Raw genomic sequence first — 13,620 nt, forward strand, 5'->3', positions numbered from 1 at the left:
TCACTAGGTGCTGGAGATAATGATATATCTCAGTAGGCAGAGCGAGACGCGATTGCCAGTATGATAATATAACTGCAAGTTAGCATGCCTCGTTGACCAAGCTAGCTTGTTGACTTGCAGATAGTGGAAATCTAACACTGCTAAGGAGCTGTTTTCTTTTGGGTTACTGAAGGATGAATGTAGAAGCCTTTTCACCACAATGTGTCAAGTGCCTACAAATGAATGTCCAAAACTCCAAACTATCCGTTTAACCTGCCTCTTATGGGCTGTTCTCTCTCGCTTCACAAGTCTGTTTTACAGTCAATGGAGATGACTAAATACTATGGATGTCCGATATTATCGGCCTACCGATATTATCGGCCGATATCGGCATTCAAATGTGATATCGGAAAATATCGGTACCGCTTTAAAAAAAAGATTTTTTTTTTCTTCTTTTTTTACATTTCTATAACCTTTATTTACCCAGGCAAGCAAGTAAGAACAAATTCTGATTTTATTTATTGTCAAAAGTATGCATAATGTTGTGTTAATTCCACAACAAGATATATGTAATGTTAATTACCTGAAATCATTACATTTTTTGGGGGGGGAAACCCTGCATATATCGGTTGATATCGGTATTGGAAATTAAGAGTTGGACAATATCGGTATATTCGGTATCGGTAAAAAAGCCAATATCGAGCATCCCTACTAAATACAATACAGATTACTGGACTATGCTAGGGTTTGATCATCAAACTTGAATTTAGCTGACTCTAGTGCTTCACTATCATCAGATGCTAACAGATGATGCATGCTGTTCTCTTGACTTGAGAAGTATGTTTCTGATGTAATGCTGAACTTTTCTTCTGTTGTGTTGTGCGCCAATGCCAAATTAACCTTTTTAATCTCCAATATCAGTATTTTGCATTCATAAATCAGATCCAATTGGTGTGATCATGACCGACACACAGAAACATCAACCATATTGTTAGATTAGAAACAAATATAATGTTTGTACCCGACAGTGTTGCAGCTCGTCCTCTTTAGATCAAGTGGTCGCCACAGATGAATCTAATGCATTTATCTGCTCCCTTCTTGTGTGTGTGTTCAGGAGGCAGAAGACCATGCAGGTGGATGCTACCGTGTTCACCTGTATCAGCATGCTGTCCAGGGCCATGGGCCCCAGCATCCAACAGGACATCAAAGAGCTTCTGGAGCCCATGCTGGCCGTAGGACTCAGGTAGAGGGGCTCTTACCAGGTCATTGTTCCCATCGTGATCGTCATCAAGTGGCTTCTTAGCTTGAATGTTTTTCAACTTTCGGATGTCATCATGACATGTGACTCTACGAAATTAGCACCTTCCTTGGCCAATGTTTTTGAGCAGAGATCACTTTGGCACAGCCACATTGAGAGAATTAATCAGTTATGCCGCAATCTGCAAAAATGAGTTTACTATTGCTTTTGCGGTGGTATTCCACTTTTATGGTAGCCTCAAGGTAGCAGGTTATACTACAGAATAGGTGGATGGGTTGTGTATGTCCACAGATGACGATGATGATGATGGTGGTGGTATGCGACCATGGTTCCATCCCAATCATGTCTAAACCCCCCCCCCCCCACGGTCCCTATAGCCCTGCGCTGACGGCGGTGCTGTACGACCTGAGCCGTCAGATCCCTCAGCTGAAGAAGGACATCCAGGACGGCCTGTTGAAGATGCTGTCCCTGGTCCTCATGCACAAGCCGCTGCGCCACCCAGGCATGCCCAAGGGCCTGGCACACCAGCTGGCATCACCGAGCCTCACCAACATCCCCGAGGCCAGCGACGTGGGCAGCATCACCCTGGCCCTCCGCACGCTGGGCAGCTTTGAGTTTGAAGGTGACACATGGGCACAACTCAAACTCTGTTTGGCCAGATTTACAATTGGATGAAAACCAACAATGTTCTCTAAATATCTTAAAAAGATCATGTCTTTGTGGAGTACATTAGGTAGCGGGCTGCAAAATGTATTTGGCATTTGTCCAATTATTTAAAAAATGGGCATCGTTCAAGAAAAGAATGACCCACTCCAGCTTAAATGGAAAGGCTCAGAGGCTATGGGTGTAGGTTATTGGAGGAAGGCAACATGTGCAACACTCCATGAAAACTTGAACTGCTGTAAAACAAGTGGTGAATATATTCTCTTCACCCAGATGAACCAGGTCTTCTAGATATGCTAAGGCCTTGGAATTCTAACGAAGGCTTAATTTGCAATACTACATTGCATTGGCTCTTTCTTTAATGGTTTTAGCAAACAATGGGAGCACATGGCTCCCTGGTTGAGAGCTCCTAAGGGCAGGAGAGAGTAGGAAGAGGACAGAGAGTAGAATAAACACATTGTAGGTTTAGTTTTTTTCATAGGCTATGTTGACAATAAAATAAGAAAGAAAATGACACTGGCCTCATCCTTCAAGACCTTATTTACAACAAGGTAATCAGAAAATGCAGTTTACATGGCTATGTCCTAATCAGAGTATTGTCTTAATCCGGCATGTGAACACAGAATTCTTAGCACGTTTACATTCTATTCAGCAAGGTCGATCTTCTAACCTGTCTTTGATCACTGAAGTAACTTTTCCGATATCCCCATTTAAACCACTTGTCGCTCTCTCCTGTTGCCACCCAGGTCACTCCCTCACCCAGTTTGTGCGCCACTGCGCCGACCACTTCCTCAACAGCGAGCATAAGGAGATCCGCATGGAGGCGGCCCGGACCTGCTCGCGTCTGCTCACGCCCTCCATCCAGCTGCTCAGCGGCCACGGTCACGTGGTCAGCCAGACGGCCGTGCAGGTGGTGGCCGACGTGCTCAGCAAGCTGCTGGTGGTGGGCATCACGGACCCAGGTACATGATGTCCCTAAGACCCTGTGGTAACATGCTGGGAGCTCTGTTGGGAATACATCTGGTAACAACACGTTTGGGCTGTTTTAGAAATACATTTTTGTTTCAGTAGAAGATAGGGAGACACTGATATCTTGTCGCTGCTGCTGATTCTGAATACACAGCCGTGCTGCTGCTGATTCTGAATACACAGCCGTGCTGATTCTGAATACACAGCCGTGCTGCTGCTGATTCTGAATACACAGCCGTGCTGATTCTGAATACACAGCCGTGCTGCTGCTGATTCTGAATACACAGCCGTGCTGCTGCTGATTCTGAATACACAGCCGTGCTGATTCTGAATACACAGCCGTGCTGCTGCTGATTCTGAATACACAGCCGTGCTGCTGCTGATTCTGAATACACAGCCGTGCTGCTGCTGATTCTGAATACACAGCTGTGCTGCTGCTGATTCTGAATACACAGCCGTGCTGATTCTGAATACACTGCCGTGCTGATGAAATTATACCAAGCACCATTTCCAAGTCAAGTGCTGCATCTATGTTTGAAATTATACCAAGTACAATTGACGATTTATTAATTACAGAAACAGATGAATAGTCATTCAGCAGCCATCACCTCAGTCTATTTAAATTTATTTATTTTATTTACTTTTTTCTTGTTATCTCTTGCTCGCTCTCTCGCTCTCTTGCTCTCTGTCTCCTCTGTCCAGACCCAGATATCCGGTACTGTGTGCTGGCATCTCTGGACGAGCGATTCGACGCCCACCTGGCTCAGGCGGAGAACCTGCAGGCGCTGTTCGTGGCGCTGAACGACGAGGTGTTTGAGATCCGGGAGCTGGCCATCTGCACCATCGGCCGCCTAAGTAGCATGAACCCTGCCTTCGTTATGCCCTTCCTACGCAAGATGCTCATCCAGGTAGAGAGAGAGAGATGGGGGAGAGACAGTCCTGGGGACACATTACTATTAGTTTTACATATTGTTAGTAAAAGAAATGGGAGGATTCTTTTGTCATTTTCACTTGCTCAGTGATTTTTGTACTTTTTGCATTGCTCAAATGTCTGGGAGGTAGCTTTCTGAGGCGCATGCCACTAGACCAACCGTGGTTTCTTTGACAACAATATCAAACATTCTGTGGCAACCATTTTAGCTGTATCAGCAAAATTACAAAATGCTAAATATTCATAAATGGAGATATGAATGGGAATGGCCGTCTATTAATTGAACTTAATTGAAACCAACAGGGTGGAGAATAGATCGGATTAGATGAATGTATATACAGTATTATTACATACGGTGGTACAGGTATGAATACACACATGGTAATAAACTTTGTGAGCAAATCATTACATGCTTCTCAAATAATTAGAATAATTGAGTTTCTTGAATAGGAGACTAGACTGACGTTATATTGAAATCGTTGTCAAATACTGATCTAGGCCCAATATTGTGCTGCTGCAATTTCACTTTGTGGTCTGTAATTTCACTTGGACACCTTTAGAGGGGGGTAAAGGCCATGTTATATCATATACTTATATGCAACAAAATGTGTATCTTCTAGTGCTTTGTTGAGATGTAAAAATATGCCCTGAAGTTTCCAGAAGCATGTATTATATTGTATTGTATTGTATTCTAAGTGAAGTATTTGTGCTGCTGTCCAGATTCTGACAGAGTTGGAGCACAGTGGTGTAGGCAGGAACAAGGAACAGAGCGCACGCATGCTGGGCCACCTGGTCTCCAACGCCCCCCGGCTCATACGGCCCTACATGGAGCCCATACTCAAGGTACCAGCTGCTCTGACACATCATTTTTATTTATCCAAGGTGACTGAGCTATTGCTCTAGGTCACCACAACTGCAAAGGGAGGGGAAAGAGTCATTCATTCACCTGCTCCACATTTCGCAGTCAAGGGACTCGGACCCATTACCTTCCAATCCCAGTTCCCCTTCCTGAGCCTAGCGCCTGTCACTGCTCCTGAACCTTTAGACTACAGTCTAGCGCCCGTCACTGCTCCTGAACCTACAGCCTAGCGCCCCTCACTGCTCCTGAACCTACAGCCTAGCGCCCCTCACTGCTCCTGAACCTTTAGACTACAGCCTAGCGCCCGTCACTGCTCCTGAACCTTTAGACTACAGCCTAGCGCCCCTCACTGCTCCTGAACCTTTAGACTACAGCCTAGCGCCCCTCACTGCTCCTGAACCTTTAGACTACAGCCTAGCGCCCGTCACTGCTCCTGAACCTTTAGACTACAGCCTAGCGCCCCTCACTGCTCCTGAACCTTTAGACTACAGCCTAGCGCCCCTCACTGCTCCTGAACCTACAGCTTAGCGCCCCTCACTGCTCCTGAACCTACAGCCTAGCGCCCCTCACTGCTCCTGAACCTTTAGACTACAGCCTAGCGCCCCTCACTGCTCCTGAACATTTAGACTACAGCCTAGCGCCCCTCACTGCTCCTGCACCTTTAGACTACAGCCTAGCGCCCCTCACTGCTCCTGAACATTTAGACTACAGCCTAGCGCCCCTCACTGCTCCTGAACATTTAGACTACAGCCTAGCGCCCCTCACTGCTCCTGAACCTTTAGACTACAGCCTAGCGCCCCTCACTGCTCCTGAACATTTAGACTACAGCCTAGCGCCCCTCACTGCTCCTGCACCTTTAGACTACAGCCTAGCGCCCCTCACTGCTCCTGAACATTTAGACTACAGCCTAGCGCCCCTCACTGCTCCTGAACCTTTAGACTACCAGCATAGCGCCCCTCAGTGCTCTAATGTCCTTCTCTGTTTTCTGCTGCAGGCTCTCATCCTGAAACTGAAAGACCCAGACCCCAACCCTGGCGTGGTCATCAGCGTCCTGGCCACCATTGGAGAGCTGGCTCAGGTTAGCAAGCATGGCATCAACTACATACCATCAAGTCACACTGTATTGCACTTTTTTATATACCTTTGCATTCCGTATTTGAACACCATATGTATGTATGAATGCATGTATGTATATATATATATATATATATATATATATATATATATATATATATATATATATATATATATAGATATATATATATAGATATAGATATATATATATATAGATATAGATATGTAATTGTGACGAACCTGATAGGATACAGGTTCGCCACGGTTCAAATACAAACAAATGCGAATGTCCACACAAGAGCAATATCAATCAATACAAGTATTTATTGAATATATGGTGAATCCAGGGGGGGAAAGCAATAGAATGGTCGTGATCCGTTCCGGGGGTCAATAACACAAAACAGGCTCGCCGACAGAAAGAGGGATTGTTCACAGTTCAGGGTCGTCGTCCAGTCCAAAATGTCAGTACACGGGGGTATCTCAGCCGGTCCAGGGTTCGGTACATAACATCAGTTAATTCCCCCAAAAATTTTGAATACACAAATGTGGCTCAGGGAACTGATTAACTCATCATGAATGGACTATAGGTAAATAAAAAAAATACACACGATTATAATCGATTCTAACATATTCAAATCGATGCATCGAATCGAACACATTAGAATCGATGCATTTCGATTAATCGATGCATCGTTACACCGCTAATCAGTACTAATCAGCTAGTGTGAGGTGGATGTGCCTAAATGCTGTGCCGGTGTGCTACATCAGTACTAATCAGCTACCTAAGTGACGGATATATCTCCCTTCCTTCACGTAAGGAGGGGGGAGGCGATCTGTCACTGTGTGTGTGGATATGAATGTATCTGGTATGTATGTTTATATATATGAATTAGGGGTGTAACAATGCATCGCAATGCATCGACCCATAGGTCGAATCGCATCGAATCGCGTTCAAATTAATATTGAATATCGTTGCCTGAAGAATCGTAATCGAATCGTTGTGGGGTCAAATATTTACACCCCTATTATTGACCTATAGTCCATTCATGCTGAGTGATTCAGTTCCCCCAGCCACATTTGTGTATTAATTTTTTTTGGCAGAATTAACTGATTGAAAATTCATCTAATCGAAGCGCATCGAATCGTGGTCAAATGAAGAGATTTCATGATGCATTGAATCGTTGCCTGAAGAATCATAATCGAATCATTGTGGGGTCAAATATTTACACCCCTAATATGAATGTATGCATGTACTGTATGTATATATATATATATATATATATATATATATATATATATGAATGTATGTATATATATGAATGTAATATAATAATAATGCAGGACCTGTCGCAGAGGTCTTTATTCGGCATGCAACGACACTCGATGTTTTAGCGGCACACACAGTGGTTCGTTTTTAACAAACACTGGAACACACACGCATGCCGTGTATGTAGTGTATATATGTATGTAGTATGTACAGTATCATGCTGTATTTGATGAAGGTGGACACCTGAACATCTAAAGGAAAGATGATTCCCCGTCACACACATGATTTACCCATTGGTCATTAGAGGGGAACGTCACCCTTTTTAATAATTCTCATAATGTTCTTCCTGTGCCCCAGGACAGTTCTGTCAGTATTTTGTGAACACGTACCACTCTCTCCTGAAGCTAGAAATCGGAGGGAAATGCTTCCAATCGGTGATGTAACTGGGATGTAAAATCTGGGGCTGCTCCATAGACAATGAATGGAGCTCTGACTTTATGAATGTTTGTGTGAGCTCTTACACCCAAATGCGGTTTATATTCTAGCATTGCTGAACTAGAATTTAAAACTCATTGGGGTGTAAGAGCTCACACAAACATTTTTGGAATAATCTTTTTGGAGAACATCTGATCTGAGGTAAGGAATCTATTTTACCAGTCTTGGGATAATCAGAGCTATTGTCACCTATATATCAGCGTGTGCCATATGCGTGTGTGTGTGTGTGCGATCAGGAAATAAGATAATCGATTTTTCAGCCCGCTTCTATAGCATGCATAAGTACACATATACTATCGATAATCTAGCGTTTATTTGATTTTTTTTTTTTATAAATAGGCCGAAAAATGACAACGTGTTTTGTGTATTCCAGTGTATTCCAGTAAAGGGCGTTTATCACAGAATCTTAATTATTTTCTGAAACTTTCAAAAAAAATTCCGTTTTTCAAAATGGTATAAAACGGAAATGAACCGATTTATTAAAAAAAAGAAAATCCGTTTCGACAATGTTGACTGCAAACAAGTCATTGATAAGCGACGGCCATATTAGACACATAATTTAAGATTATAGTTTATGCGTTCGCAAGTATGAGAGCTCTGTCATTGAAGTGGGTGGCATGGCTGGCACGGAAAGTGTTAATGATATGTGCAATGTTGCTGAGCTGTTAAAGTTTGTTATTTTTGCAGATGATACAAATGTATATTGCTCAGGAAGTAATTTAAAGGAACTTTTGTTTGATATTGAAAGAGAGCTTGAAATTCTCAACTTGGTTTCATGTTAATAAATTGTCTCTCAATATTAAGAAAACTAAATTTATGGTTTTTGGTCATCGAAAAGAAATAGAGGGGGATATCGAGTTAAAAATATGTGATGTAAAAATAGAAAGAGTTTCTGAGATAAAATGTCTAGGGGTAGTTATTGACCAGAAATTAACATGGAAACAACATGTTAACTATATTCAAGGAAAAATATCTAAGTCAGTAGCAATATTGTATAAATGTAAGTGTAACTGAGGGGTACAATTCCCTGACTGTATTACTAGATATGATACTTACTACCACTACCTTTGTACTTAATATTCGGCCACCCAGTACACGGCATAAATATATTATGATGAACACTGTCACGTAGATGAAACGGATCCAACACAAATGTACGAATTAGAAATAGGTCTTTATTTCTACACAGCGATGGTGTGTAGAGCAAGCACTTAATCAAATCAATCACATTTATGAATGGAATTAGTATGCACTTTTATGGCAAGAGTATTCGTCGGTATATCAATAGAGAATGTCCAATCTCTGAAGGCGCAGGTGGTACATATACGACCTGGAATAGTTTAAGGAATAACAGCAATGATACTTAATGATTATATACTGGACACACTAGGGGGGGTTAATCCGGTCGCTTGTAAGCCGACAGGAGTAGGAGGGGGGGGGGGGGTAGAATCCGGCTGCCTCATCCGGCCAAGGGTATCCCAGGTGAACCCACTGTAGTGCCGTTCAATGCGCCGGCGATCCTTGGACCACAGATGAAAGCAGGTGGACTCTCTGTGAGCCGGCGTCATCCGGTCCACGGAGGAGAGACGTGAAGCGACCTCGTCTTGCAGAGCGTCTCCTCACCTTGCGTCCTCTCCAGGGGGGGGGGGTTCCAACACACGGCAGTGTCGGGGGTCTTTATCCATGGAATAATCAAAGTATACAAAGCATAATCCGTGCCGGGGAAGGCGGGCTGTCGTCGGTAGAATAATCCGGTATACAGGTCCACTCGCTTGTCGGCTCTGGGGCTCCTCGGGTGCAGCTTCACGTGGGGTCAACCACCCTGGATAAGCAGCCAGTTCTCTGCCCGAAACGATGGGGTACTGACTACGGTAGTATTCTCACCGCACGAAGCACTATATATTAACAGACTATTATTAGCTTAATAGACTACGTCCAACTCGACGATATAGTGCCAAATATGACTATTCAAATATTAATATACACGATGTCTCAATACCGATGGTAGGCGAACTTGGCCTTACTCCCACACGTGGCGTCGCGGGGAGGCTTTACGTCTGTGACTCTATTGGAGGGTAAGAAACTGGACTGAAAAGGAAGTCCTACTTTAGTAGCGCAGTATATATACGCACTATGAACAAATAGTCCCATTAGTGGTGCGGTAGCCAGATTCCTACGCGGAACTAGGACTTGTTCGTACATGTGGAGCGGTACGTTTGAACTGGGTCTGAGGGGTATGGCAGCCTGGCACCAAGGTCTCGACCAATAGTAGAATGGAGACTATTATGGGATGTTCAGTAGGCTAGAATGGATATTCAATGCATATTGTACAAGGAATATACAAGGGATATCAGGGAATATTAGAGAATATACAAATACAATTAAATATATATATATAAATAAATATATATATTCGGTTTAATCTGGCCCTTCACAACAGCCACCCCCTGATTGGTCCCAGACCTAATCAGTTAAACAGAGACAGATTAATCGCGTTGTCTATTTACACATAAGGGTTTGCTGTAGGGGTCAGTCAACTTCACAAAGTCATAGGGTTATAGGGTCATGGTCATCATCGATTGTGTCTGGGAGTCGGGGCAGTTCTATGAGCCTCGCCACGGGACGGGTGTAAGTGCGACCCTGGACGAGCACTTCAGCTGCTCGGACCTTGCCGTCGGCACCGGTGATCACTTTGCTTACGCGGCCGGCCGGCCACATAGCTCTGGGCAGTGATTGATCAATAATCATGACGACTGTTCCTTCTGTCAAATTGTCTCTCTCCTTTACCCACTTCTGGCGGGTCTGTAGAGACGGTAGGTAGTGCAGTAGGAAACTGCTCCAAAACTTGTCGGCTAATACTTGGCTGTACCTCCACATTCGTCGGCCGTTCGCTTCTTCAGGCCGGTACATTGTCTGGGGTAATGCAGGATCTAGCCGCCCCATCAGGAGTGTGTTGGGGGTAACTGGGTCGATATCCGCCACATCACTGGAGACATATCCGAGGGGCTTCGAGTTAAGTACTCCCTCAATCTCCGTGAGGGCTGTCATTAGGACTTCTTCCGCCACAGTCTGGGCCCCAAGTACTGCGTACAGGGCTGTCTTTATGGAGCGCACTTCTCGTTCCCAAGTGCCACCGAAGTGGGGTGCGTTTGGGGGGTTGAATTGGAAATCAACCTGTGCTGGAGCGAGGTGGGTCTTAAGTTCTGGGCCCATAGCTTGGAAGCTCTCTCTCAGCTCTCTTTCGCCGCCTTTGAAGTTTGTCCCATGATCGGACAATAGGGTAGACGGTCTTCCTTTCCGTGATGTGAATCTACGGAAGGCCATAAGGAATGAGTCTGTGCTCATGGTCGGGAGAAGCTCGATGTGTATCGCTCTGGTGGTCATGCATTTGAATACAATACCCCACCGCTTCTCGGTTCCTCTTCCTTTCTTTATGTGCAGCGGGCCAAAGCAGTCCATACCCGTTGAGTGGAATGGCTTGTCACCGATTCGGAGGCGACATGGAGGAAGGTCAGCCATCCTTGGTATGCTGGGCTGCGCGCGCCACTTGCGGCAGTCTAGACATGTTCGCTGGAAGCGTCGTACCGCCTCTCTTCCTTGTAGGATCCAGTAACGACGTCTGATTTCCGCGAAGACTCTTCTGCTCCTGCGTGATGTAAATCCTCATCGTATTTCTTTATAATCAGCTCTGTGACCTTGTGTCGGCTGTTCAATACGATCGGGTATTTAATGTCATCCGGTAGATTGGGGGCTCTGCGTAGGCGACCACCCACTCTGATGAGGGTATGAGCGTCGCTCTCGGGGGCCAGATGAATTAATCTGCTGTCGGATGGGACGGGCTTTCCTCCCTGTAGACAGGCCAATTCATCGGGGAACGAGTCTCTCTGGGCTCGCTGCAGTAGAAGCAATTCTGCTTCCTCGTAGTTAGCTGCTGACATCTCAGCGGGTGACTTGCACTCCGGGTGGTACCGCAGGAATGTTCTTTGTTGTGCACTCTCTATGGACGTGCAATCGTCTATGTTAGGGTCGGTGGAGGCTACGGTGCTCAATCCACAGAACACAGACTTCTTATTTTCCACCTCCTCTGGACTTGCTTCCCTCGGGATAGGCATGGGCCACTGTCCTTCCGGGAGTCTTAGGAATGCGGGGCCGTCACTGTAGACATTGCGACGGGTGAGGTCATCCAGGGGCATCCCCCGGGTGATGACGTCAGCTGGGTTCTGTTTTGTATCAACGTAGCGCCACTCTGTTTCTCCGGTTAACTCTTCGGTTAAGTCTTGAATCTCGGTGACTCTGACTCCCACGAAGACTTTGTACTTGCATGAGTCCGATTTGATCCAGGCGAGTACCGTCGTGGAATCTGACCACAGGATTGTTCTAGACACCGGTATGGTGAGCTCACGTTGGATGAGCGTGGCTAGGTGCGCTCCGGCTAGGGCTGCGCAGAGCTCTAGGCGTGGGATAGATTGTTGCTTGCGTGGGGCTATTCTCGAGCGGGCGAGGACAAATGCTGTGTAGATCTCTCCCCCCTTCTCTTGGGCCCGCAAGTAGGCTACTGATCCGTATGCGACCTCTGAGGCGTCACTGAAGACGTGTAAGTCCATTTTACATGTCTCTGGCCTCACCGTGGGTGGGAAGTAGCTTCGGCGCATATTAACGCCTGGGAGTGAGTGGAGCTCCATCTCCCACTCTCTCCAGGTGGATGCAAGGTGTGCGGGAATGGGGTCGTCCCAGCCCTGGTCCTTGTCCCACAATGCTCGTACAATCATTTTTGCCCTGGTGGTGTACGGTAGAATACATCCTAGCGGGTCATATTGTCGGGCGAGTGTTGTGTACACACTCCGTCTGGTGGTCGGCGCCGCCGCCGGCCTTCCCTGCTCCGTAGTCAGGGGCTTGTGTCTGTAGTGAAGCGAATCTGTTTTGAATCGCCACACCAATCCCAGGGTCATCTCCTGGGCTTCTCCCGGGATTGTAGCCATCCAGGTCTCGCTGCTGGCTGCCTTGTCCTCGGAGGAGAGGCTGCGCAGTACTTGCGGATCGCTGCTGGCCCACTGCCTGAGATCAAAGCCGCCTTTGATCAATGAGGCGCGGAGTTTAGTCAGGAGAGCCTCGGCTTCTTCCTGGGTTGAAAGGCTTTGTAGACAGTTGTCTACGTAGAAGCTGTTCTTTACGCTGTGTCGGACCTCTTCGTCCGCTGCTGGGTCCTCTGCTACATGTTTCTGTAGTGCAAATGTAGCACAGCAGGGGCTGCACGTCGTTCCGAAGGGGAGGACTTCCCATTGGTAGATGGCTGGGTGCTCATCTCCTGGCTTCTCTCTCCATAGGAACCGTAACAGGGGCTTGTCCGCCTCTACTAGTCTCACCTGCAGGAACATTCCTTTAATGTCCCCGCTGATGGCCACCTTTTCCTGGCGGAAGCGGAGTAGAACGCCGAGTAGGGAGGGGCCGAGTGTGGGACCGGGCAGTAACTCTTTATTCAGATTTTGGGATCCGATCTGGTAGCTGCAGTTAAATACTATGCGGTCTTTACCGTTGTGATGGACCTTGTGGTGAGGCACGTACCACGATTCAGTGGTCTGGTCAGCCTCTTTAATGTCCATCTTTGTGACGTGTCCCGCTGTGATGAGCTTCTCAATCTCAGCGCGGTATACACTCTCTTGGGCGGGGTTCTTGGCTAAGCGCCGCTCCGTGTTCAGCAGGTACCGTTCTGTGGCGTCTGTCTTGGCGTGGAAAGTAGGCATTCCTTCTCGCCGCAGGAGTGGCGTGGCGTATCTCAACACGCCGTTGACCGGGACTCTCTTGGTCCCTGTCTCGAGGAGGTGAATGGCGTAAATGTCATCTTTAGAGCGAATGTCTTTCTTTCCGTTCTTAAAGGGCATTTGTTCCAAGGTCCATAGCCGCTCTACGTGTTGCAGGAGTGCGGTTTCTCCCTCTGTGACTCGGGAGTGGAGACATCTAGTGGCTGTACTTCGGTTGAGAGATTTGGCGAGCGGGCCTTGGAGAGTCCATCCCAAACGGGTCTCGACTGCTGCAGGACAGCCTCGGGGTCCGGTATGAACCCGGTCTATCGGGACAATGAGGTCTGCATGGTCGGAGCCTATCAACAGGGTCGGCATAGCATTGTC

At 46.4% G+C, this 13,620-nt stretch overlaps 1 protein-coding gene across 3 annotated transcripts in view; it reads left to right on the plus strand.

Annotated features, from left to right (window-relative positions):
* Nucleotides 1-13,620, plus strand: part of mtor (mechanistic target of rapamycin kinase) — a 368,371-nt gene that overhangs the window by 38,645 nt on the left and 316,106 nt on the right. For all 3 annotated transcript variants that reach the window (XM_084334134.1, XM_084334136.1, XM_084334135.1), the window contains exons 10-15: nucleotides 1,094-1,222; nucleotides 1,615-1,859; nucleotides 2,647-2,862; nucleotides 3,572-3,777; nucleotides 4,521-4,643; nucleotides 5,654-5,737. In XM_084334134.1, the coding sequence (XP_084190260.1) occupies nucleotides 1,094-1,222; nucleotides 1,615-1,859; nucleotides 2,647-2,862; nucleotides 3,572-3,777; nucleotides 4,521-4,643; nucleotides 5,654-5,737 (1,003 nt within the window). The remainder of the gene's footprint in view (nucleotides 1-1,093; nucleotides 1,223-1,614; nucleotides 1,860-2,646; nucleotides 2,863-3,571; nucleotides 3,778-4,520; nucleotides 4,644-5,653; nucleotides 5,738-13,620) is intronic.

The sequence above is a fragment of the Notolepis coatsorum genome, assembly GCF_963971535.1.
Source record: "Notolepis coatsorum genome assembly, chromosome: 17".
Taxonomy (NCBI): domain Eukaryota; kingdom Metazoa; phylum Chordata; class Actinopteri; order Aulopiformes; family Paralepididae; genus Notolepis; species Notolepis coatsorum.